Consider the following 23375-nt stretch of genomic DNA (forward strand, 5'->3'; position numbering starts at 1 on the left):
TGGCGTGCTCTGGTCCAGGAGGTCACGAAGAGGCGGACACGACTAAATGACTAAACAACAACAACCATTTCACTCATATATGCATTTCTATGCACACTTTCCCCTGGCAAACACATTTTTGTACACACTCCTGGCTAAAGACCTGCATTGCAAACTTCAAAGAAATGTAAATTTCAAAAGCAATCTGTGTTTTGGTTCACATACTGGCTCCAGAAGGGTGACTTTGGTAAGAACACAAGAACATAAGAATAGCTCTGCTGGATCAAGTCAGGGAACCACCTAGTATAGCTCCCTGTTCTCACAGTAGACAACCAGATGCACCTGAAAAGCCCACAAGCAGAGCCTAAGCAGAACCAGCACTCTCCCCTTCTGCAGGTTCCAGAAGCTGGTTTACAGAAGCATGCAGTCTACAGTCATGGAAGCAGAGCATAGTCTCCATAATGGCTAGCGGCCATTGAGAGCTTTATCCTCCATGAATTGGTCCAATTCTTTGAAACCATCTAAGTTGGTGGCCATTGCTGCCCTCTGTGGGAGCAAATTCCATAGTTTAGCACCATACTGTGTGAAGAAGCACTTTATTTTGTCTGTCCCCAATCTTCCAACCTTCAGCTTCATTGGCGGTCTATAAGTTTTGGTGCTATGAGACGGGGAGCTAAACTTTCTTCCATCCACTTTCTTCATGATATGCATGATTTTATAAACTTCTATCATGTTGCCGAAGAATTGATGCTTTTGAAATTATGGTGCTGGAGGAGACTCTTGAGAGTCCCATGGTCCTTCCAGTGAGCACTCAGGGCTGATTTCCTTCAGAATGGAGAGGTTTGATCTTTTTGCAGTCCATGGGACTCTTGAGTCTCCTCCAGCACCATAACTCAAAAGCATCAATTCTTTGGCGATCAGGAGTCTTTGGTGAGGTACATTTCCCTTAACCTCATCTCTGATCTTTCTGCATTCCTTACAGTCTAAACCATCTCACACCACAGAAATGTTTAAAGGCCGCCATGTTTAGCAGGTATAGAAGGAAAGGGTCAGGTGTGACTAAAGGCGCACAGAAGTGAGCAACAACCAGCACTGTTATTATCTGTGAACCTAAATGAGTGACAGTGCAGAAGTAAACTGGGGGGGGGGGGACTAGAGGGAGGGACGGAAGGGTGATGCAGAGAAAAAGAGGCAGAGCTAAGCAAGGTGCGATACAGTGCTCACATTATGGTTGGGGGAGGGTATGGACCCCCACTCCCTGACTCCCCCATTGACCTTCCCCGTAGCCTTCAGTTGCTGAGGGAGTCATCAGAAATGGTAAGGGATGCTGGGTCCTCTCTGCCCCCTGTAATTCAAGTACTGCTAGCAAGAGAAATCATTTGCGCGCGCCCCCCCCCCCCCATTTTTATGGCCCCTTTTCCATACACATTCACTCCACTTTTGGTGGTCTTATTCCTAGGGGTGCATAAAATCCTTGCACTCATCTCGCTTGTGCTCATCTCTGGCGAGCCGAGAATTCAAGCCTCGTCATTCTGCAACCTGGCCTTCTGCCACGGCATTAATTGAAGCTTTTGTTTATTCCCTTGCTCCACATTCAGAACACCACTCCTTTGCAGATAGCATTGATTTCTGCTCTCCCGCTATTAAGGACCAGTTGTACCTTTAAAACAAAACAAAAAAAGATTGCCTATCTGAAAACAGAAGGCTCCGAAGCAACACTTTAATATCTGGTTTTATTCTGCCATCAGGTGTTGCAAGAGACAGGCTCAGATCTTGCTTAGGGCTACCAGGCATGGCCAAACTCGGCCCTCCAGATGTTTTGGGACTACAACTCCCATCATCCCTAGCTAACAGGACCAGTGGTCAGGGATGATGGGAACTGTAGTCCCAAAACATCTGGAGGGCCGAGTTTGGCCATGCCTGGACTAAACCAAACCAAGGTGGCTCCCTGTTTGTGGAATGCTCTCCCCAAGGAGGCTCACCTGGTGCCTTCATTACATTCCTTTAGGCGTCAGGCAACAACATCCCTCTTCTTCCAGGCCTTTGGCTAATTATGGCCTTTTAAACTGTGTGATTGGGGTTATTGTTTTGTTTGTTATTGTTATACATTTTTGTGTTTTTATACTGTAAACCACCCTGTGATCTTTGGATGGAGGGTGGTAAATGAATTTAATAAATAAGATAAAGAACAAACCTTGGTTACAGCTAGTGGCTCAACCCATGAGCCTGGGTTTAGACAAAACATGTAAGGTGAACCATGGTTTAGGTCACAGCAGCAGGATCAGAGGAAGAGCAAAGTGACTGTGATCTCCTCTCCTGGGAATCTGCATGATTTCATGTTCAGACTCAAACCATTGTGTGTGTGCGCGCACACGTGTCTGTGTGTGTATATATATACAGAGAGAGAGAGAGAGAGAGAGAAGGAAGAGGGCCTTTTCAGTTGTGGCTCCCTGCTTGTGGAATGCTCTCCCCACCCAGGTCTACCAAACACCAGTATTAACATTCTTTTGACACTGTTTAGTGATTGTATGTTTTTGCAGCTGTTTTATTGGGGCTATTCTTTAGGTTATTGTACGGCTTTTATTGGGAGTAATCTGGTTACTTGGGCACAGCTAGAGGAAACTTAGAAGAACGCAATGGCTTTCATTGTAACATATTGTTATTATCTGCCTTTATGTTATGCATTATGCTCATAAAAGTTAGCAAGCCAAACTAAGAAACCTCTTACGGAGCAAAGGATTATGTAGCAAATTTGAATTTTAGCTGGATGAAGATGTATACAATTTTTTTTTTTACAAACTGAACCAATTCGCCAGAACACCTGAACACTTACTTCCGGGTTTCCGTTGTTCGGGAGCCGAAATGTACGAGTACCAAGGCATTTGAGAACCAAGGTATAACTGTATGTCCATCTTGTCAGGATTCAACCTCAATCTGTTAGCCATCATCCATCCTCCAACTTCATGTTTTTCCAGTGTGGTGTAGTGGTTAAGAGTGGTAGTCTCATAATCTGGTGAACCGGGTTCGCTTCCCCGCTCCTCCACATGCAGCTGCTGGGTGACCTTGGGCCAGTCACACTTCTTTGAAGTGTCTCAGCCTCACTCACCTCACAGAGTGTTTGTTGTGGGGGAGGAAGGAAAAGGAGAATGTTAGCCGCTTTGAGACACCTTGGGATAGTGATAAAGTGGAATATCAAATCCAAACTCCTCTTCTTCTTCTTCTTCTTCTTCTTCTTCTTCTTCTTCTTCATGTACACAGAGGAAAAGACATTCCAAAGTGTAGGGGCAAGCATGAAAGACCCCTGCTTCCAGGCTGCCACCCTGTGATATTTTGTAGGGTGCAGTGCCATGAGTAAAATTTCCACAGATGAAGCAAGCGATGCTTTGTGATGCTTTTGTACTTACTGTATAAAATGAGGCCCTGCAGGGTAAAGGTACTGACCAGTTCTGGAAAGTGTTCTGCTGGTACTTTTACATAATTTGCCATAGAGGCATTACAGAGTTTCCTGGTCTTATCCCACCTCTCCTATGGCTACCCTTTTGCCAGCCTGAGGAAAGAGAAAGTGGGGTTTCTATGACACTGCATGGTATTTCAGGTTGGGATGTGGGGTCCTTGACAGAAAAGGTTGCCCACTTCTGTCATAAAGCAGTAACTAAAAATGTACATCACAATAAGATTAAGATATACACAATTTATGTTCTCATATGTATATCATTTGGGATGCGGGTGGCGCTGTGGTCTAAACGACAGAGCCTAGGGCTTGCCAATCGGAAGGTTGGTGGTTCGAATCCCAGCAACGGGGTGAGCTCCCGTTGCTCGGTCCCTGCTCCTGCCAACCTAGCAGTTCGAAAGCACATCAAGTGCAAGTAGATAAATAGGTACCACTCTGGCAGGAAGGTAAACGGCGTTTATGTGCGCTGCTCTGGTTTCGCCAGTCATGCTGGCCACATGACCCGGAAAAACTGTCTGCGGACAAACGTTGGCTCCCTCGGCCAGTAAAGTGAGATGAGCGCCACAACCCCAGAGTAGTTCGTGGCTGGACTTAACTGTCGGGTATCCTTTATATAATAATAATAATAATAATAATAATAATAATAATAATAATAATTTATTTATACCCTGCCCATCTGGCTGAGTTTCCACAGCCACTCTGGGCGGCTTCCAATCAAGTGTTAAAAACAATACAGCATTAAATATAAAAACTTCCCTAAAAAACTTTTTTATGTATATAATTTATTTTTGTAGCCATAGTCTCACAATTTCACACTTACTGATGACTAGCATCTTGCCAAAGATATAAATGAAAAGTGAAACATTGTGCTTGTTCACTAAGAAAAAGTTAGCCACTGGGAAATGATCAAGCACCAGCCAACGTATTTCTGTTGGGACTCGACCCAGATTTAAGCTCTCAAGTTTAGCAGATAAAACGCTGAACACATCAATCATTAGCCTTTAATAAATCTTTCCAGATATTTCACTTTTTCTGTGGCAAACCTTTTAGATGTTATTAATTCCCATCCCTTTTTTAATGAATTGCTGTGCCCATGTTTAACCTTCGGAATCCACATAAAATAAATTATTACTGATGATTAATTATGCTGTGAGGGACCAATAAGAGCAACTTAGTTTTGAACCATACAGGGAATTAATTAAAACTGGCTTCAGTAAACAGTTTGCTATTTACGCTGCCACTTCTCCAGAATAAAAGGCCTCTTCTCTCCCCTCTACTTCAATGATCTTGAATTCTCATCAAAAACAATGCAGTGGGACAAAATCCTTGTCTGTTTGCAAAAGTGAATCCGTGAATTGCAATTTTAATCAAGAGGTCATCCTTTAAAAAAAACAAACCCCTTCATAGCCGATAAGATTTCTAAGTATGACTTTAGTACACATGAACCTCACCCTAACCCACATTTTCTCTTATGAAGCCTTCCAGTGATGACAACAGATAATAAAACAAGCTCCTCCTGGTCATTCTATTAATATACAAAATCCTGAGGAACTTGGATCCACCTTAAGGCCAACCTGCTCGTCCACTCAGATCATCTGGAGGAATGCTTTTAGTGGTCTCCCCTGTTTCAGAAGTCCGACTGGCATTGACTAGAAGTTGGGCAGTTAGTGGCAGCTGCCTCGTGGTGTACAATACTCTGCCAACAGAGATTCGGCAGGCAGCCTCGCTGCTAATTTTCAGGACTCTCCTGAACACCTTTTCGTGCCAACAGGTCTATTCAGTTGCCAGTTATTTTCCTATTGTTTCATGGTATCTTATGTTTTGTTGTGTTTGCATATATATTGCATACATACATACATACATACATATATATATGTATCCCGGTATGCCCCACGAAGGACCTTAAGGTCCATAAATAGCAACACCCTAGAGGTTCCGGGCGCCAAGGAAGTCAGATTAGCCTCAACCAGAGCCAGGGCCTTTTCAACACTGGCCCCGGCCTGGTGGAACGCTCTGTCTCATGAGTCCAGGGCCCTGCGGGATCTGATTTCTTTCCACAGGGCCTGTAAGACAGAGTTCTTCCACCTGGCCTTTGGCTTAGAATCAATTTGATTCCCTCCTCCTCTTTCTTTTTTCCTTTCTCCTCCTGTGAAGAGGCTGCATCTTAATGTTTTAATGTTGTATTTTAATCTTGTTTTTTAAGTTGTATTTTAATCAGCTTATTTTTATTATTAGTTGTTAGCTGCCTTGAGTCCGGTCTTGGCTGGGGAGGACGGGGTATAAATAAAAAATTATACACATATACACACACACACACACACACACACACACACACATATTCTAGTACAGAACCTTGAACCCTTGCCCCAGGAGGACCAAATGTGCTCTGCAGCTGCCCTGCCCATAAAGCCATGCAGGTGCTGCTGCAGCAAGTGGCTTCTCCCCCTTTCCTTTTGTGTGTGCTGTTACTCCAAAGCAGGTGCTCTTTTTTCCAATCATTTATATGGCACTTAGGTGGCAGCTGCGTGGGGTGTCACAGGATTTGCACCCCTGCCCAAAGGAACACCTGGAAGCTGGATATAGAAGGGTCCTTGCTGGCTGTGCCACTGGGGCTGGAAGTCCCCTGGGGTTGCCTGGCATTCTGTGCATGCCGTGATAACACAGGGAGGTAGCGGGGGGGGGGTGCTTCCCCATCTTCATGAGTTCACTGGCTGCCTCCGTGGATGGATAGAAGCACAGTCATGGTTGGCGGTCACTGGCAAAGTTTTCAGGGATGCTGGGAGTGTTAGGATCGCCCTACTCGCGTGTAGGACCCTGGCAGAGAAACATGCCCAGCTGGCATGTTCTCTCCCTCCTGGTCGATCGTTCAGGAGCTTCAAAAGCTTTCTCCAGCCTGAACATCACCGCGACTGATACCTAAAGGCATTAGCACGCTTAGGGATCCTGCAGAGTATTTGCGGTTTGCGTAACAGAACTCAGTAGCACAGCATTTTGGTTAATCTACTTTATTTACATATAATGCACTCAGAGCATTCTGCTTTAGCTCCTTCCTCTTTCTCATCAGACAGCAAAGAGGGAAAAAACAAACAAAACACAGTAACACAAACCATCTCCATAACTTCCCTCACTGTGGAATGATAGACAACAATCTCATGACTGCAAACACGGAGCAAGAATCCTAACATGGAGTGCCTCTTCTGTTTTTATGTCACATTTTCATTTCTTGGTTGCTTATTTTTCCAAGCCGAGCATACAGTGAACGCTACAATGCAGCAGGATACCCAGTTCTTGAATACATATTACTAGAGCAGCCGTATCACTAGAGCATCCACAAAATTTGGTATGATTAACAAACCGTATCAATGCTTGATTATTATTTAATTTCACAGGTAACCCCTGCTAAGAAATAGTTTCAAAATGTAACGCACACAAAGGCCCTCAGTAGTAAAGGGATTCAGATATTATAATGGTGGTGTATCTGTGCATGTGCTAATCTGTTTACATATACATTCCAATTTACATATTTATCAATGTAGATACTGCAGAGTAGTATCACACCTAAATATTTTGCTCCACAGAGAAAATAGTAGATTTGGAGGAAAGGATTGTAACTGGGAAAATTGAATGGATGGGAAATGGTTTTAAATATGCCATGATCCTCATTCCAAATGGGCTTTTCCCTGCCGTGCTGCTTTGATCATATATATCCCATTTCACATCTTTTCTGGTCGTAAGTCCTATGTGGTGAACAGGGTAAGATATTTATCTAGGTTTTCAGTCATACATAGTGAAATGCAAGACATACAGAAAAATGCAAAAAAAAAAAAGAATAATAATTTTGCCACAGAAAGTGCAACAGGCGTAATATCAGCAAACAGCCTGATTTACATATTCTCCTCCCACAATGACAATTAGACATTCTGGAGTTCTCAAAATGCCTATATTTCAATTCCCTGATTGTAGCAGGGAGACAATAATCTTCTTAAGCTCCTTCTCAAGAGAATGCAGGAATGGAATAAAAATATTTCATGCCATTATGTTTAAAAGATACATTTCACCATTAAATCACACTTTCAAACAGTGTGGAGGAGAAAGGCTACTACTAAGTATGACCACTATTCAGCACTTAATTGTTTTTACAAATTGGCTGTTACGAATTGGATGGATACATCATATGAGCACAGATTCCATTTTCTGGAAATTATGGAGGCGGCTCCATTTTAAAAAGAATGGCATTACAGGCAATAAGATGAATGGCTAAAATAAACTGGCCTTCGTTAAGCTTAACTTCCAAATCTCATGTCATTTCCTGCATTCCACTTTCCCCATAAGTTGCTAACACTGATCAGACTGAAAGCAGTAGGGGGAAAGAATCTTTTTAAAAGACAAGAGCAGTCCTGATGTCAACAGGGCCAAGACTCCTTCCATGGAGGTTTTTAAGCAGAGGTTGGATGGCCATCTGTCATGGATGCTTTAGTTGAGATTCCTGCTTTGCATGGAGTTGGACTTGATGACCCTCTTGGTCCCTTCCAACGCTTCAATTCTATGATTCTAAGAGATAAGGCCAAACACTACCATACCCCTTGTATGCATTCTTCAACTATGATTATTAAACTTAGCATGTAGCTGACCACATGGACCACAATGGCTGTGCAACTGCTTGTGGTTTATTTCATCCTTTATTTAATTCTTAACGGCACTTTTAGTAATCCTGACCCTGTCTATACTCAGTATCCTTACCAGGGACCAAGCCATCCTCCGCAACACAGTCCGTACCATCGCCTTCTCTGCCACCCCAGTTGTTGACGTAGATCACAAATATGCCGACCTAGGCAAGCATGAAGCCAAAAGATGGCTCTCCAGTTGCTTGCTGTCGTTTTATTCAGAAATGGGAGATTAGACACACTCATGTCAGGCTGCTACAGCACATTCAACAGAAAGTTCAGCTGCATACACTTTATGGAAATGTGACATTAGAACTGAATAACTGGAAGACATTTCAGCCACAATTAACATTTGATACTGTTTGGAAAGAAAACACAATTAATTTCTAATTTTGCCACTTCGGTGAGCAAACACTGGCTTAAGCCAACTGGGAAATCAGAACACAAACTAGCAAAAGTTGCAGAAGGTGGCTACTCAGAGAGTCTTCACTGAAGTTCTGATTTGGACTACCTCTTCAAATCTCACAGATGTGGCATTAAAGAACTGAAGCATCTCACTCAAGTGTGCAAGCACACTGTGATCACACTGACGCCAAGCACTGCCCTAAAAAATTATCCAGGTAGGTAGGTTTCTCCACATCCAGGCAGCCTCCTACACCTCCCAGTATCTGATGACTGTCCTTGCAGCCCTCAGTTGCCCTTTGGTCTTCCTCTTGCTTCTTCGGTGAGGAAGTTCCTGGGAGGAGACAGGGTGCCAAAGGAGGCTGCAGGCTGCCAGATGAAGGAACACTATGCCACAGATGAAGCATGGCCAGAGTGGGTAGCTGCCAATTTCTCTGCTTGGCCTGGGAAGACAAAACTGGGTGGACTTTGCCTCCTCCCCTCACCAGCTCTTCTCCCTCGCCTCTGTCCCCTTCTCTCTTCTTTTGTGGCAAGAATCAAAAAGGAACAATGAGACAAGGAATAGAGCATGAGACTCTTAATCTCAGGGTTTCACCCACGCTGGGTGAAAGATTTCTCCATTACAGTGGGCTGAACTAGCAGTCCCTCCCAACTCTACAATTCTATGAGTCTCATGGCATCTTAAAGGCTAATAAATATATTATTATATTATTATGGCATATATTTCCACAGAGTATATCTGATGAACTGGACTCTCTAGTCTACAAGAGCTGATGTCATAATACAATTCTTACTCTCTAAGAGGCAACAAGGTTCTGCTGCTCCCCACCCACCACAAACTAACATGGCGATCTCTGTGGAAGTTAATATCAAAAGAGACAACTGCCTCACTCAAAACACATAAGCCCAAAGAAGAACTCGGATAAATAGGAAATAATACAATAATAGCAAGTTATTTACAGGACTCTGTTCAAAAGCAATAAAAGCTGCAGCACACCAATACTCATGTGCTTCAAGAGTCTTCCCAAAATAAGAGACACAAAATTATTAGATCATAAATCAGTCCACCAACCGATTGTATTTTTTACCATGGGCCTTCTTCAGCCACTTCCAAGTCCCAGCATGGAGCACCCTTGAGAATCCCAAACTCCAGGCACATTCAGCCTGCACCCAAAGAATCTTTGATGCAGATCTTCCATGGTGAACTTCTCTGGAGATTTCTGAAAAAGGTCCCTTAATGTGCCTTTCCAGCTTATTGAGCACTCCCCAGCCCAGCTCCCTATCTTCACACCAAAGCTCCCTGGCACCACTGCAAGTGGTTTCTGTTTTCAACCTTACTGCATTTCACTAGTTGCCACTTTGGGTGGAGGCAGGATGCCAAGGAAGAGCAGCTGTTGTTGTTAAAAATTGTATACCGCCCTATACCCATAGGTCTCAGGGCGGTTTACCCAAAGCAAACCTCCCATCAGCCTGCAAAATGATTGTTTCTTGGTTAGATTTTTAGCCCTTACTCCTAAGGATGAGATGTAGTGACTTGCCCAAGTCTGGAGGTGATGCGATGGTCACCTCCAGACTTGATTATTGTAACTCACTCTACATGGGGCTGCCCTTGAGACTGACCCAGAAACTCCAGCGGGTGCAGAATGTCACGGTGAGACTCCTTATGGGGTCCTCACCACGGGATCACATTCATTCGCTGCTATACCAGCTGCACTGGCTCCCTGTGGAGTACAGGATCAGGTTTAAGGTGCTGGTTTTGACCTTTAAAGCCCTATACGGCCTAGGACCCTCGTAGCTACGGGACCGCCTCTCCTGGTATGTCCCACGGAGGACCTTACAGTCTTCAAATAAAAACATCTTGGAGGTCCCAGGCCACAGGGAGGTTAGGCTGGTCTCAACCAGAGCCAGGGCTTTTTCAGCTGCGGCTCCAATCTGGTGGAACGCTCTGTCACAAGAGACTAGGGCCCTGCGGGACTTGACATCTTCCAGCAGGGCCTGCAAGACAGAGCTGTTCCACCAGGCCTTTGGCCAAGGCACAGTCTGACCCCCTCCTTTGGTAATCCTCACAGATCTCTAGCCCAATGGTTGCCATTAATTTGATTTTGAATAGATTTTAAAATGAATTGATTTTAGAAGGCTTGTTACTTTTATTGTTGTTAGCCTCTCTGAGCCCGGCTTCGGCTGGGGAGGGCAGGATATAAATAAAATTTTATTATTATTATTATTATTATTATTATTATTATTCAATTGAGCTTCACAGCTGAGCAGACCCTTGGAAGATAGATGAGCATCCCACTCTGACGCATGTGCATTAAAGAGAGTCAACAAATTTTACCAAATGAGCTCCTTGGGAGACAAACAGAGGAAGGCCCTTGAAGCCTGGAGAATTCACTGGTAGAATTTATCCTCCTCATTTAGTTACGTTTGTGAAACCAATAAAGCTTTATTAGCAACATCTTCATGAGGGCAGAGCACTACTTCTCTCAGTGAAACACAAAATAGGCCAAGAAGCCCCCCTCCCACCCCACCCACATTTTAAAAGTGCTCAGAATCATTACCCTAATGTGAAAGAGAATGCGCACGACATATGGAGGCTGTTGCTCCTTGGGAACAGCAGTGTATAAATGGCGGCTATAATATTGCATGCAGTAATTACAGAAATATCACCATTTCAAGGAAATAGGATGTGCCCTGTAAACATCATCATCATTATCACTGCAGCTCCTTAGCATTGGATCGTTAAGAGAACAAGAGCTTTGATATTGAACTGAAATAAGAATATTAATTTTTAACAAAACAAAACGCGGCAGTGAACGAGAAAGATGCGAACAGGCAGCCGACACCATCTGCTGCCCTTTGGAAATCTGCACTGATAGCAGCTGTAGTCCATTCCTGTTGTTCACGGCCATGTCATAGAGTCACAGAATGGTAGAGATTGAAGGGACCTCAAGGATCATCTAGTCCAACCCCCTGCCATGCAGGGTTCCCAACTAGATCGTACATGACGGGTGGTCATCCAACCTCTGCTTAAAAACCTCCAAGGAGAGTCCACCACCTCACGTGGGAGTCTGCTCCACTTTCGAATAGTTCTTACTGTCAGATAGTTCTTCCTGATGGTTTAGTCGGAATCTCCTTCCTTATAACTTGAATCCATTGGTTCAGAAGCTAGCCTCCAGAGCAGGTGAAAACATGCTTGCTCCATCCTCCATGTGACAGTCTTTTGGATATCTGAAGATGGCTATATCTCTTCTCAGCCCGCTCTTTACCAGGTTAAACATGGGATGCAGTGGTGCTGTGGTCTAAACCACTGAACCTCTTTGGGATTGCCGATCAGTAGGTCGGCAGTTCGAATCCCCACGATGGGGTGAGCTCCCGTTGCTCTGTCTCAGCTTCTGCCAATCTAGCAGTTCAAAAGCACGCCAGTGCAAGTAGATAAATAGGTACTGCCGCTGCGGGAAGATAGACATTTCCATGCGCTCTGGTTTCCGTCACGGTGTTCCGTTGCGCCAGAAGTGCTTTAGTCCTGCTGCCACATGACACAGAAAGTTGTCTGTGGACAAACGCCAGCTCCCTCGGCCTGAAAGCGAGATGAGCGCCACAACCCCATAGTCGCCTTTGACTGGCCTTAACTGTCCAGGGGTCCTTTACCTTATTACCATACCAGGCTAAATATGCACAATTACCTCAACCATTATTCATAATGCTTGGGTTCCAGATCTTTGATCCTTTGCACATGTTCCAACTTGTGACACACACCCCTTCTAGCTCTGGGGGCAAACCAATGCACTCAGTCTCCCCACGCCCCACAAAAACAACCAACACACTTCCCCATTATTTTCTTTGCCTCAATAACAAATGTGTATATTTCTCAGAAGTATATTTCTCGCCACAGACACTCATCAGTTTTTTGAAAGTCCAGATTTAGCCATCTGAAGGGCAGATATGCAAATACACTTAATACCTACCATTAGCTCAGTGTGCAACATCAGCAGTTCAGCACTGGGATCGTTTTTTCGCATCAGTCTGACTTCTGAGGAACCTGCCAAGCTGCAGAAAATTCCAGGCCATGTTCTAGGGGGCACACTAAGTCAATGTGTGCTCTTCACACAAAGAAGAGTGACTAGTGGGGTGCCACAGGGTTCTGTCTTGGGCCCGGTCTTATTCAACATCTTTATCAACGACTTGGATGGTGGACCCAAGGGCATCCTGATCAAATTTGCAGATGACACCAAACTGGGAGGGGTGGCTAACACCCCAGAGGACAGGATCACACTTCAAAACGACCTTGACAGATTAGAGAACTGGGCCAAAACAAACAAGATGAATTTTAACAGGGAGAAATGTAAAGTATTGCACTTGGGCCAAAAAAAATGAGAGGCACAAATACAAGATGGGGGACACCTGGCTTGAGAGCAGCACATGTGAAAAGGATCTAGGAGTCTTGGTTGACCACAAACTTGACATGAGCCAACAGTGTGACGCGGCAGCTAAAAAAGCCAATGCAAGTCTGGGCTGCATCAATAGGAGTATAGCATCTAGATCAAGGGAAGTAATAGTGCCACTGTATTCTGCTCTGGTCAGACCTCACCTGGAGTACTGTGTCCAGTTCTGGGCACCACAGTTCAAGGACACTGACAAACTGGAACGTGTCCAGAGGAGGGCAACCAAAATGGTCAAAGGCCTGGAAACGATGCCTTATGAGGAACGGCTAAGGGAGCTGGGCATGTTTAGCCTGGAGAAGAGGAGGTTAAGGGGTGATATGATAGCCATGTTCAAATATATAAAAGGATGTCACATAGAGGAAGGAGAAAGGTTGTTTTCTGCTGCTCCAGAGAAGCAGACACGGAGCAATGGATCCAAACTACAAGAAAGAAGATTCCACCTAAACATTAGGAAGAACTTCCTGACAGTAAGAGCTGTTCGACAGTGAAATTTGTTGCCAAGGAGTGTGGTGGAGTCTCCTTCTTTGGAGGTCTTTAAGCAGAGGCTTGACAACCATATGTCAGGAGTGCTCTGATGGTGTTTCCTGCTTGGCAGGGGGTTGGACTCGATGGCCCTTGTGGTCTCTTCCAACTCTATAATTCTATGATTCTATGAATGTCACGCCTGCCAGGGCTTTTGTGATCACTGATGCCACCATGTGAACTGGACCCAAAGATGCGCCCATCACTCTTCCGTGACTTCACATTACAGGGTAGAAACTTGTAGCTGAGGGCAAGCTGTCTTTCATGGAAGCTCAGATCTGATCTTACTGATCATCTCATCAAGGAACACCTCATGAGCTTCTAGGAAACCCCAGAGTTCCCCAAGAACATAGTTTTGAACTTCTTTCGTCCAGCAAAATTCCTTATTTTCTAGAATGAAATAATGGGCAGCAGTTAGGTGCCAACACCTACCCTTCCTTTAGATCATACACAGTGCTTTGATAGCTTTGACCTGTCCACCCTCCAGCCCAGGTGAATAAGGCTAACCAGAGAAAGTGACAGACTGGTACAGTAAAACAAGCAGAAGAATGTAGAATAATCAAGGGTGCACAGCATACTGACAGTCTCCACTGAATCTGTAAACTAGTCATTTAAATCCTTACACCCTTTCCTTTCAAGAGAGGCTATAAGGAGTACAGACAAAAGCTCAACAGGAATCCATTCTCTTGACAATGGCTCGAACAATAAAAGGAAATGTTCTGAACCACACTCATTACAGTCTGAAGACTTTAATCTTGTGATCTCCTTCATAGTCTGTTTTCAAAAACCTTCAGGTATCCTTAGAAGCCATAGAAAATGAAGATAATGTTTGTAGTTTAATTATGCAACGAAACCATCACAGAAAGCTAGGTGATCTGGCAAGGTACAATGACGTCTCAGTTATATTGCCAGGACAGTGATGTCTTTTTCTCTAAGTTATATGATAGTTGAATTTTCCTAATGGGGGTGGGGACATCCCACGTAAAGGATAGGTGAAACTAGAGGGGAGAGAGAAAAAACTTCGCACTCCTCATTTTCTTTATTCTGCTCAGAAAGTGGTAATTAACACAGGGAGTGTCATGTACTTCCTTAAGTAAATTTTTTTACATGCCACTGCTATTGCGCACTCGTGTATGTAAGCATGGTTTTTACTTGACAAGATATAAAGCAGTGGTTGGGGCACTGGGCAAGCTTTCTAAGTAAGCAACTGCCTGGAACCAATTTCATATACAGTTGTACCTTGGATCCCAAACGCCTTGGTACTCGGACGTTTTGGCTCCCGAGCGCAGCAAACCCGGAAGTGAGTGTTCCAGTTTGTGAACGTTCTTAGGAACCGGAATGTCCAACAGGGTTACTGTGGCTTCTCATTGGCTGCAGGAGCTCCCTGCAGCCAATGAGAAGCCACGCTTTGGTTTCCGAACATTTTGGAAGACTTCCGGAACGGATTCCATTCGACTTCCAAGGTACAACTGTATTCAGGTTTGATGCCCAAGTTACACCTATTCCAGGTACTATAGGACAGCAACTCTCTCACTCTCTCTCTAGACAGGTCTGTCCAGAATAACACACATGTCATTTACGATTTGAATGTGGACTAGGGGGCCGCCCTGAAGTGTATAACCGAGACCAGGATGAATGACCTGGACGGCTCCAAATACTTTTGGTAGTTTGGCCGCTCTCCTAAACGCAAGGAATGACAATCCAGAAGAGGATTTTCTCTGCGACAGCACCTAAATTGTGAAACTACCTCCTCACAGACGTACATCTGGCACTTTAATTGTACAGTTTCCACCTTAAGTTGAAGATGCACTTTTGATTCCTAACAGTAGATTACACTGTTCTGTTCTGTTTGTAATTGTTTTATAGTTGTGTGTATATTATATTATATTATATTATATTATATTATATTATATTAATTATATTATATTATATTATATTATATTATATTATATTATATTATATTATATTATAATATTGTAACCTGCCCTGGGACTTTTTGCTGAAGGGCTGCATAATTTTTTTATATAAATAAATAGTTTTCCACCTGCTCAAGGTGGGATTCCAAAGCAGTATACAAATAGTAAAACTGCACAATAAATGATGACAAAAATATAAAACAACACAATATAAAACTTATACTGAGTTGGACAGGGTTGGATAGTGGAAAATTCATCTTCAACAGGTGCTCTGAGCTCAATGGAATCCGGGGGCCATGTTTCCATTCTGCCTTGGCACTATCACCCTCTGAGCCTTCCCTACTTTTTCCAGAAAGGTATGCTATGTATCCAATGCACTCTTCTCCAAATGAAGCTGAACCTGCAGAAGAGGCCTTGAGTTTCTTCCCATCAATAAGGGAAGGTAGAACAGAGAAAAGCATTGTTCAAGATAGTGTTTGTGTCGCCTCCACAAATCCTTAAAAAATCTTAGAAACATTAACCAAGGACACTGGGTTACTTGAGTGGCAATCTCATTTTTCCTTCTCTTCATGCACTCCACAGTAATATCTAAAGCAGCTTTTAGACTAGGATTATAAAAGGAAAAGCCAACCACAAAGAACACGATCAGGTGGGTCGCCCCCAAAAAGCTAATTATGTGACCAGCATAATTTGTCACACAATGCCGTAGGTATCATGGCAACAAAGCTAATGGCAGGATGCATATATTTAAATTGCTATTAATTTTCAAAGACCACTCACGCATATTAAAAGATAAACTGACAGCTGTTGAGAAAAACCATCAGAGGGTGACAAGATTTAAAACAGGCCAACCAAATGACTTTCGGGGTAACACGATGATAAATAATGTTTAAAGCACATGTTTCCCCATATAATTACTTTTTTAAAAAGCTACCCTAAATTCCGGGAAATTACATGGTCGCATACCCCAAGTATGAATCAGAAATATAATGTAAAAACATTCTGATTTCAAGAAGTGCGGGCGGAGGTAATTGCAGTGAAGCAGCTGATAAACCATCAAGTACTTTCTGCCTCCATCAGATTTCAGTTCCACTTGAGATGTGCAGATTTCAAATAGCTTATGAATACATTGATAAACAAAGAATTGTTCTGAACATCTGTAAGCAAACTATGAAGAGATGTTTCGTACTGAATGAACATCATGAGTTTCACATAATGCTTGCCAAAAAATGTGTATTTGTGTATTGAGTAAAATGCACTGGAAATAGCCCAAACACTTATCCATTGCAAATGCCTTTTCAAATTTGCATCTGTAGGACAATTTACTGTGATGTAAAAATAATTCCCTATCAGAGTACTTAGCGGCTTCAGAAATCTGAGCAGGCCGGTTGCTCCTTCAGTTCACTGCAACGTGGCATCCATCTTGCCACCAGAAAAGGTGCTGTGCACTAACTATTCTTAAAATCATATATATAATAACTCACGTTTGCTCCTAGTTTCTGCTAATAGTGCATGGCAATCAAAATGGGGTCAATTAATCTTAGAAGGTTTTCAAGTGTTGTAGATAGAAATTTTGGGCACGGATTATTTTGCTTTCAGGCAGAGTTTGGTAAGATGATCACTTTTGTAGTTTCTGATACCGAAACATCGTATTTTTAGAGATATTCTGCGCAAGCCCAAGGCACTCTGTTACTCCTGATCATGGGTAGGCAAACTAAGGCCCGGGGCCCGGATCCGGCCCAATTGCCTTCTAAATCCAGCCCGCTGACGGTCTGTGAAGTAGCATGTTTTTACATGCGTAGAATGTGTCCTTTTATTTAAAATGCATCTCTGGGTCATTTGTGGGGCATAAGAATTCGTTCATTCCCCCCCCCCCAAAAAAATATATAGTCCAGCCCTCCACAAGGTCTGAGGGACAGTGGACCGGCCCCCTGCTGAAAAAGTTTGCTGACCCCTGCTCCTGATGGCTGAATTTCATCACAGCTGTTATGGCACAGAGGCTAGGCCACAACCTTTGCATCCTTTATGTCCGAGAAAAATACAAGTGCACCCAGTCTCTAATGCCTTATTTTACAAGCTCCTACCGCACAACCCTCGGATTGCATAAGAAGTCAAGTTATGCTGAGTCTGGCCATTGGTCCATCTAACTCAGCATTATCTGACTGGCAGGGACTCTCCATGGTTTTCGACATGAGCTTCTTTTCCAGCTCTACCTGGAGACGTCTATGATTGAACCCGGGAACTCCTGCATGCAAAGCAGATACTCTATGGCTTTTCCCCATTTTGCAGTCGTAACAACACTCCAGTCATTCCAATGACTTCTTGGATTTCCAGGGAAGTTGGGTTGGCTCCCTTGCACCCACAGGATGACGTAGCACCTTGAGATACTGGTCTTCTACTAGCAGGTCAAGACCCACAAATGATCGTGCTGTGACTTAAGGTCAATGACAAACCTAGACAGCATCTTAAAAAGCAGAGACATCACCTTGCCGACAAACGTCCGTATAGTTAAAGCTATGGTTTTCCCAGCAGTGATGTATGGAAGTGAGAGCTGGACCATAAAGAAGGCTGATCGCCGAAGAATTGATGCTTTTGAATTCTGGTGCTGGAGGAGACTCTTGAGAGTCCCATGGACTGCAAGAAGATCAAACCTCTCCATTCTTCAGGAAATCAGCCCTGAGTGCTCACTGGAAGGACAGATCCTGAAGCTGAGACTCCAAGACTTTGGCCACCTCATGAGAAGAGAAGACTCCTTGGAAAAGACCCTGATGTTGGGAAAGATGGAGGGCACAAGGAGAAGGGGACGACAGAGGACGAGATGGTTGGACAGTGTTCTCAAAGCTACCAGCATGAGTTTGACCAAACTGCGGGAGGCAGTGGAAGACAGGAGTGCCTGGTGTGCTCTGGTCCATGGGGTCACGAAGAGTCGGACACGACTAAACGACTAAACAACAACAACAAGTGACTCATTGCAAAAGGAAGTTTCCTAACCTTGCAGATTGTATGCAATCCCCAATGCAAAACATTACCAGAGAATGGGGGTACTTGCTGGGCACATTGCCACAGTTCCCACAATCCCATGTAAGCAGAGCACTAGGCAAAACAAATAAATCTGCACTTCGCTGTCAAAATGGATATGGGTTATGGAATTCTCCCTTTTCTTGGCACAAAATCTGGGTTCCTTTGATGGAACACTTGTTTTATTTATGCCTTTCAGTGTGGAGCGCACACAGAGCCCAGCCACAGCTCAGCATTTGAACACTTGGTTTCCATACTGAAGGTCACAGATTCAATCCCTGGCCTGCACCTCCAGCTGAATGGAACTCTTGATATCTGAGCTGCCAAAGGCTTTTCTGCCTAAGTCCTTGGCAGACCAGAGTAGGAAGCCCTGGTCTATGTAGAAAGATCAATGTTCTGGGTTGGCGAGAGGCAAGTCTGCATGCTTATATGCCACTAATCTTACTTCTATAGATTAGTCTTAACAACCTGTTTGTTTGGGGGCGGGGACTTACATCACAGTGTGTTATGTACTGAGTTGAATAGCATCCAAACTGCAGCAGTCTGATTGGTCCTAAAACAATAGGATCCAAAATGCAGCAGTCTGATTGGTCCTAGAACAATAGGATTCAGAATGCAGCAGTCTGATTGGTTCTAGAACAATGCAGCAATATGATTGGTCGGCAGGAGCCACCCAATCCAGCTCCAGATAGAAGTGAATCCACAACCTGATTGGCCTACAGGAGATTTCCGGAATTAGCCAATCACGTGTAGCCCATTGTGTAAATAATGTATATAAGGCAGATACTTTGAGGGGACATTCATTCCCTCCTCACCACTATGAGCTGAATAAAGAGCATGAAATCTACTCTCGACTCTGAGTATATTTCACAGTGCTTCAGAAAAAGGCTTATAATCCATGGAAGAGTCAGCCCTACCTGAACAGACCTCTTCATAGGTGGGATTTGGGGTGTGTCCTCCAGCATAGCCCACTTGAGTTGAGTAGACTCCTTTCTGCCGCCAGAATTTCCTCTCGGCGCCCCAGAAGCAGCCCATCCCTGTATGGAACAAAACAGAAAGCATTCTTGTTACAAAAGACTTACAAGGTTTTTGCTTAAAAGTGCATATTCAATGTGCCATACAACACAGCTAAGAATAAAAAACATAAACTATTTAAGAAAAACCAAACCAAGAACAATAAATTCAAGAAAAGGGAACCCTGTCTTCCAAACTACTATCAAAAACTCTGTAAAAAATAATAATTAAAAGGGGAAGGGGAAGAAAAAGAAATAATTACTATACATTTAAGAACATTAAAAAAAAAAAAAAGCTCTGTCAAAACTGGTGCCACTATGACAGGGCTCAGATACTCACTGGTGTGCCTGGGCAGGTTCCCTAAACTCTGAGTTTTCATTTAAAAGAAAAACTCCCTATGGCAGCCATTCTGAATTATGCTATACCCCATGGCAGCTATTTTGTGACTGGCACCAATTGTATTCTCCCCCTGCTATAAGATGTATCCCAAGGGAAAGACCAGTTGTTGCATGGATTCACTGTATGGTATCAGTCAGTCAATTAATATCCTCAGTAGAATAATGCCAACCCCTGCCTGTTCCAGGAGGACCAGAAGGATTTGGAGGGCAGCTGCGTCAAAAGTTTATCAGTAGTACCCATAGGATCACACTTCCCCTATGTAACAAGGAAGAATCTGAGCAGACCCTTTGATCCAATGGGAGGGAAAGGAACTCTTCAATGGCAACCTAGTAAGATGCGCTGGCAGTCGTCATGAACACATACTTTTCTTGAAATAAAATAAAAACCTAATTCTTCCACACTTCAGATGGCCCATTTCCTTAAAAAAAAAAAAGGAATTTCAAAATGCACAATCTTTAGGGACGAGAATCCCCATCCATGTAAAAGCCTTAGGGTTGGTTAAATGGCAATTGTACATATTTTTACAGCATAATTTTCTTTTAGCTGATTAACAAACTGTCAAAACACAATAATTTGTATTAATGGCAAACATTCATTTAATGTTCTGCTTCCTGGCATCTGCAATCTTTAAAGGTGGCAGAGCAATAATTAACTAAAATAGAAATCATACAGGAATTGGGGGGGGGCTCTCTAGGCTAGTCAATTTATGCATGAAAATAATATTCAAAGTGCACACAAAAATGAAATTTTTATTCACTGACATGGCCAGCTAGCCATTAAGTCAGAGCTTCAACTCAACAGAATTCCACTAATTTTAACAAGAGCTTCACCAGTTCAAATTATCTGCAATTACAAGTTAGCAAATATCTAAATATAAACAGGGCTTGGCCTGAAAATTCTCCCTTTGAAGCTGAATGCTCCAAAGCAAACAACAAATTAAACACCAGACAGGATGGACCTTAGTACAACAAGCACCATCTTGAAACTATTCACCCTGCAGTCTCTTGCCCTGTGAGTCATTACCTTAAAAAAAAAGACAACTTAACTAGGGGAAGTGGAAGCAGGGGAAAGTGTATTTTTTGTGTCTTTCCTTGAATCAGAAGTCCTACATATTGAAAGCGGGCTTCGTGTGCTCTATGGTGATATCTACTTCTTAGCACAGACCTGAGAAAGTGGGGTTTGCTGTTCTTTGTGATCCATGTGACAGGGAAGGGGTGCCACTTTCCTATGAAATTCATCTCTTCAGATGTCTAGAAGAAACCCAAAAGTTCAACTGCTTTTGGATGGTAGCCAGTAGGTGCTAGCTTCATTAACCATGTTAGAATAAAGACGAGTTATAACATGCTAGAATAAAGACGAGTTATATCCTGAAGCTGAAGCTGAGGCTCCAATACTTTGGCCACCTCATGAGAAGAGAAGACTCCCTGGAAAAGACCGTGATGTTGGGGATGACAGAGGACAAGATGGTGGGACAGTGTTCTCGAAGCTACCAGCATGAGTTTGACCAAACTGTGGGAGGCAGTGGAAGACAGGAGTGCCTGGCGTGCTCTGGTCCATGGGGTCATGAAGCGTCGGACACGACTAAACGACTAAACAACAACAACAAAATAACTGGAGAAACTTGGATACTCTTCAAACCTAATGGAAGGAACTCTGCACCACCAAGGCCACCTGAGCCTCAAGAACCGGCAAAGGATCCAGAAGTATCCCCACGTTGTGTATCCACTCCTTCAGAGGGAGTGCAACAAGAGCAGACAACCTCCCATCCATCCGGTCTGGGGAGCCACCCACTAAGAGTGCCTCCGTCTTATCTGGATTAAGCTTCAGTTTGTTGGCTCTCATCCAGTCCATTGCTGAGGCAAGACAACGGTCCAGCATGTCCACTGCCACACCAGCAGATGTAAAAGAGAAGCAGAGCTGTGTGTCATCAGCACATTGCTGACAACATACTTCAAAACTCTGGATGACCCCATTCACCAGTTTCTTGTAGATGTTAAACAGCATGGGAGATAAAACTGAACCCTGAGCAGCCCCACATTGAAGGCTCCACATTTCCCCTGTCTCTCTCCCAACAGACGTCATCATACAGGCCACCAAAGCAGTTTCTATACCAACACCAGGCCTAAACCCCGATTGAAATGGATCTAGAAAATCTGTTTCCTTCAAGAGTGCCTGGATCTGGTCCACAACCACCCTCTCAAGAACCTTGTCCAAGAAGGGGAGGTTGACCACTGGACAAAGGTTACTTAGATCTTCCAAATCCAAGGTGGGTTTCTTCAAGAGTGGTCTTATCACTGCCTCCTTCATGCAGTCAGGGACCAACCCCTCTCTCAAGGAGGCATTAATCATCTCCCTGGCCCAGCCAGCAATTCCCTCCCTGCCAGTTTTTATCAGCCAAGAGGGGCAAGGGTCCAGAATGCAAGTGGTTGCCCTGAAAGAAAGAAACATCTCCATATCCTCGAACTTTGCTATCTGAAATTCATCCAACATAACAGGACACATCTCAATATTCATTGACTTTAACAGCTGAGTCAAGGTCCTGATGGATGCAAGTGATTTTATCCTCAAAATGCTTTGCAAACAAGTGACAGCCAGCTACCGTCGGTTCTGCCACCTCCTTTGGGTCAGACTGTAAAAGGCCCTACACCACCCAGAAAAGCTCTGCTGGACAGCACAATGAGGGTGCAATGGAGGCAGCAAAGTATGCCTTCTTTGCTGCCTTCATGGCCACTAGGTAGGCTCAGTGGTGTAGCAGCTCTCATAAGGAGCAATGACATCTTTGCCTACACCACTGCTGCTGCCTGCCAGCCACTTAATTGAAAAGAATGGTACCCCTGCATGCTCAGGATGCTGTTGCTGCCAGCTGGGCAGGAGAGGCAGCTGCTTCCTCTATCCAGTCTCATTTTCTTCTCTTTTAAATGTGCCAGCCATTTTGTGTTACGCTGTGCCCCCATGGCAGCCATTTTGTGCCACATTCCAAGGCATCAACTATGCAACTGACAACCCAGAGCAGTTTCTCAAAATTCAAAATGTCCCCACTGGCCCCAAAAGTTAAACTACGACTCCAAATGGGTTTGGGATTTGTTTTTTGCTTTCCATCTTTTATTTTTAGGGCCGGGTTCTACTGGACATCCTGTGGTGCATTCTTTTCTTTCTCTTTTTGCTTTTCCTGTTTCAAAAGTGTTTCAGGCCAGGTCCTCTCTAGGAGTGAATCACAAGAGCTCTGCTGCCTTCTGCCAATTTCAAAGATTCTTTGAAAGCTCAGTTAACAGAACAAAGCCGTACCCGCCATCAAACGGATTACAAAGGTATGGCCTTCCTTTGATACTTCAGAAACCAACTTCAAACTAAGTCATGTACTCTGGCCGGCTCCTACCTTTGTTGCTGGTTGAAATGTACTAAAAACAAAGAGACAATATAATGACAATCTAAGAATAATTGTACATCCAGAATATTCTGTATCCAGCAATGTATAAAAAGAACTGAACAGAGACTGTGTGGAATTGTATTCTGGGTCACAAAACCATTTGCTTCCCAAACTGTACCAGTCGGAGTACATGTTTGCAAA

The 23375-nt window shown here is 43.7% G+C and overlaps 1 protein-coding gene across 3 annotated transcripts in view; it reads right to left on the minus strand.

Moving 5' to 3' along the window:
• Window positions 1-23375, minus strand: part of MSRA (methionine sulfoxide reductase A) — a 221730-nt gene that overhangs the window by 106077 nt on the left and 92278 nt on the right. For all 3 annotated transcript variants that reach the window (XM_081001184.1, XM_081001185.1, XM_081001186.1), the window contains one exon: window positions 19312-19431. In XM_081001184.1, coding sequence (XP_080857310.1) covers window positions 19312-19431 — 120 coding nt within the window. The remainder of the gene's footprint in view (window positions 1-19311; window positions 19432-23375) is intronic.

The sequence above is a fragment of the Podarcis pityusensis genome (genome assembly GCF_964106645.2).
Source record: "Podarcis pityusensis genome assembly, chromosome: 3".
Lineage (NCBI taxonomy): Eukaryota > Metazoa > Chordata > Lepidosauria > Squamata > Lacertidae > Podarcis > Podarcis pityusensis.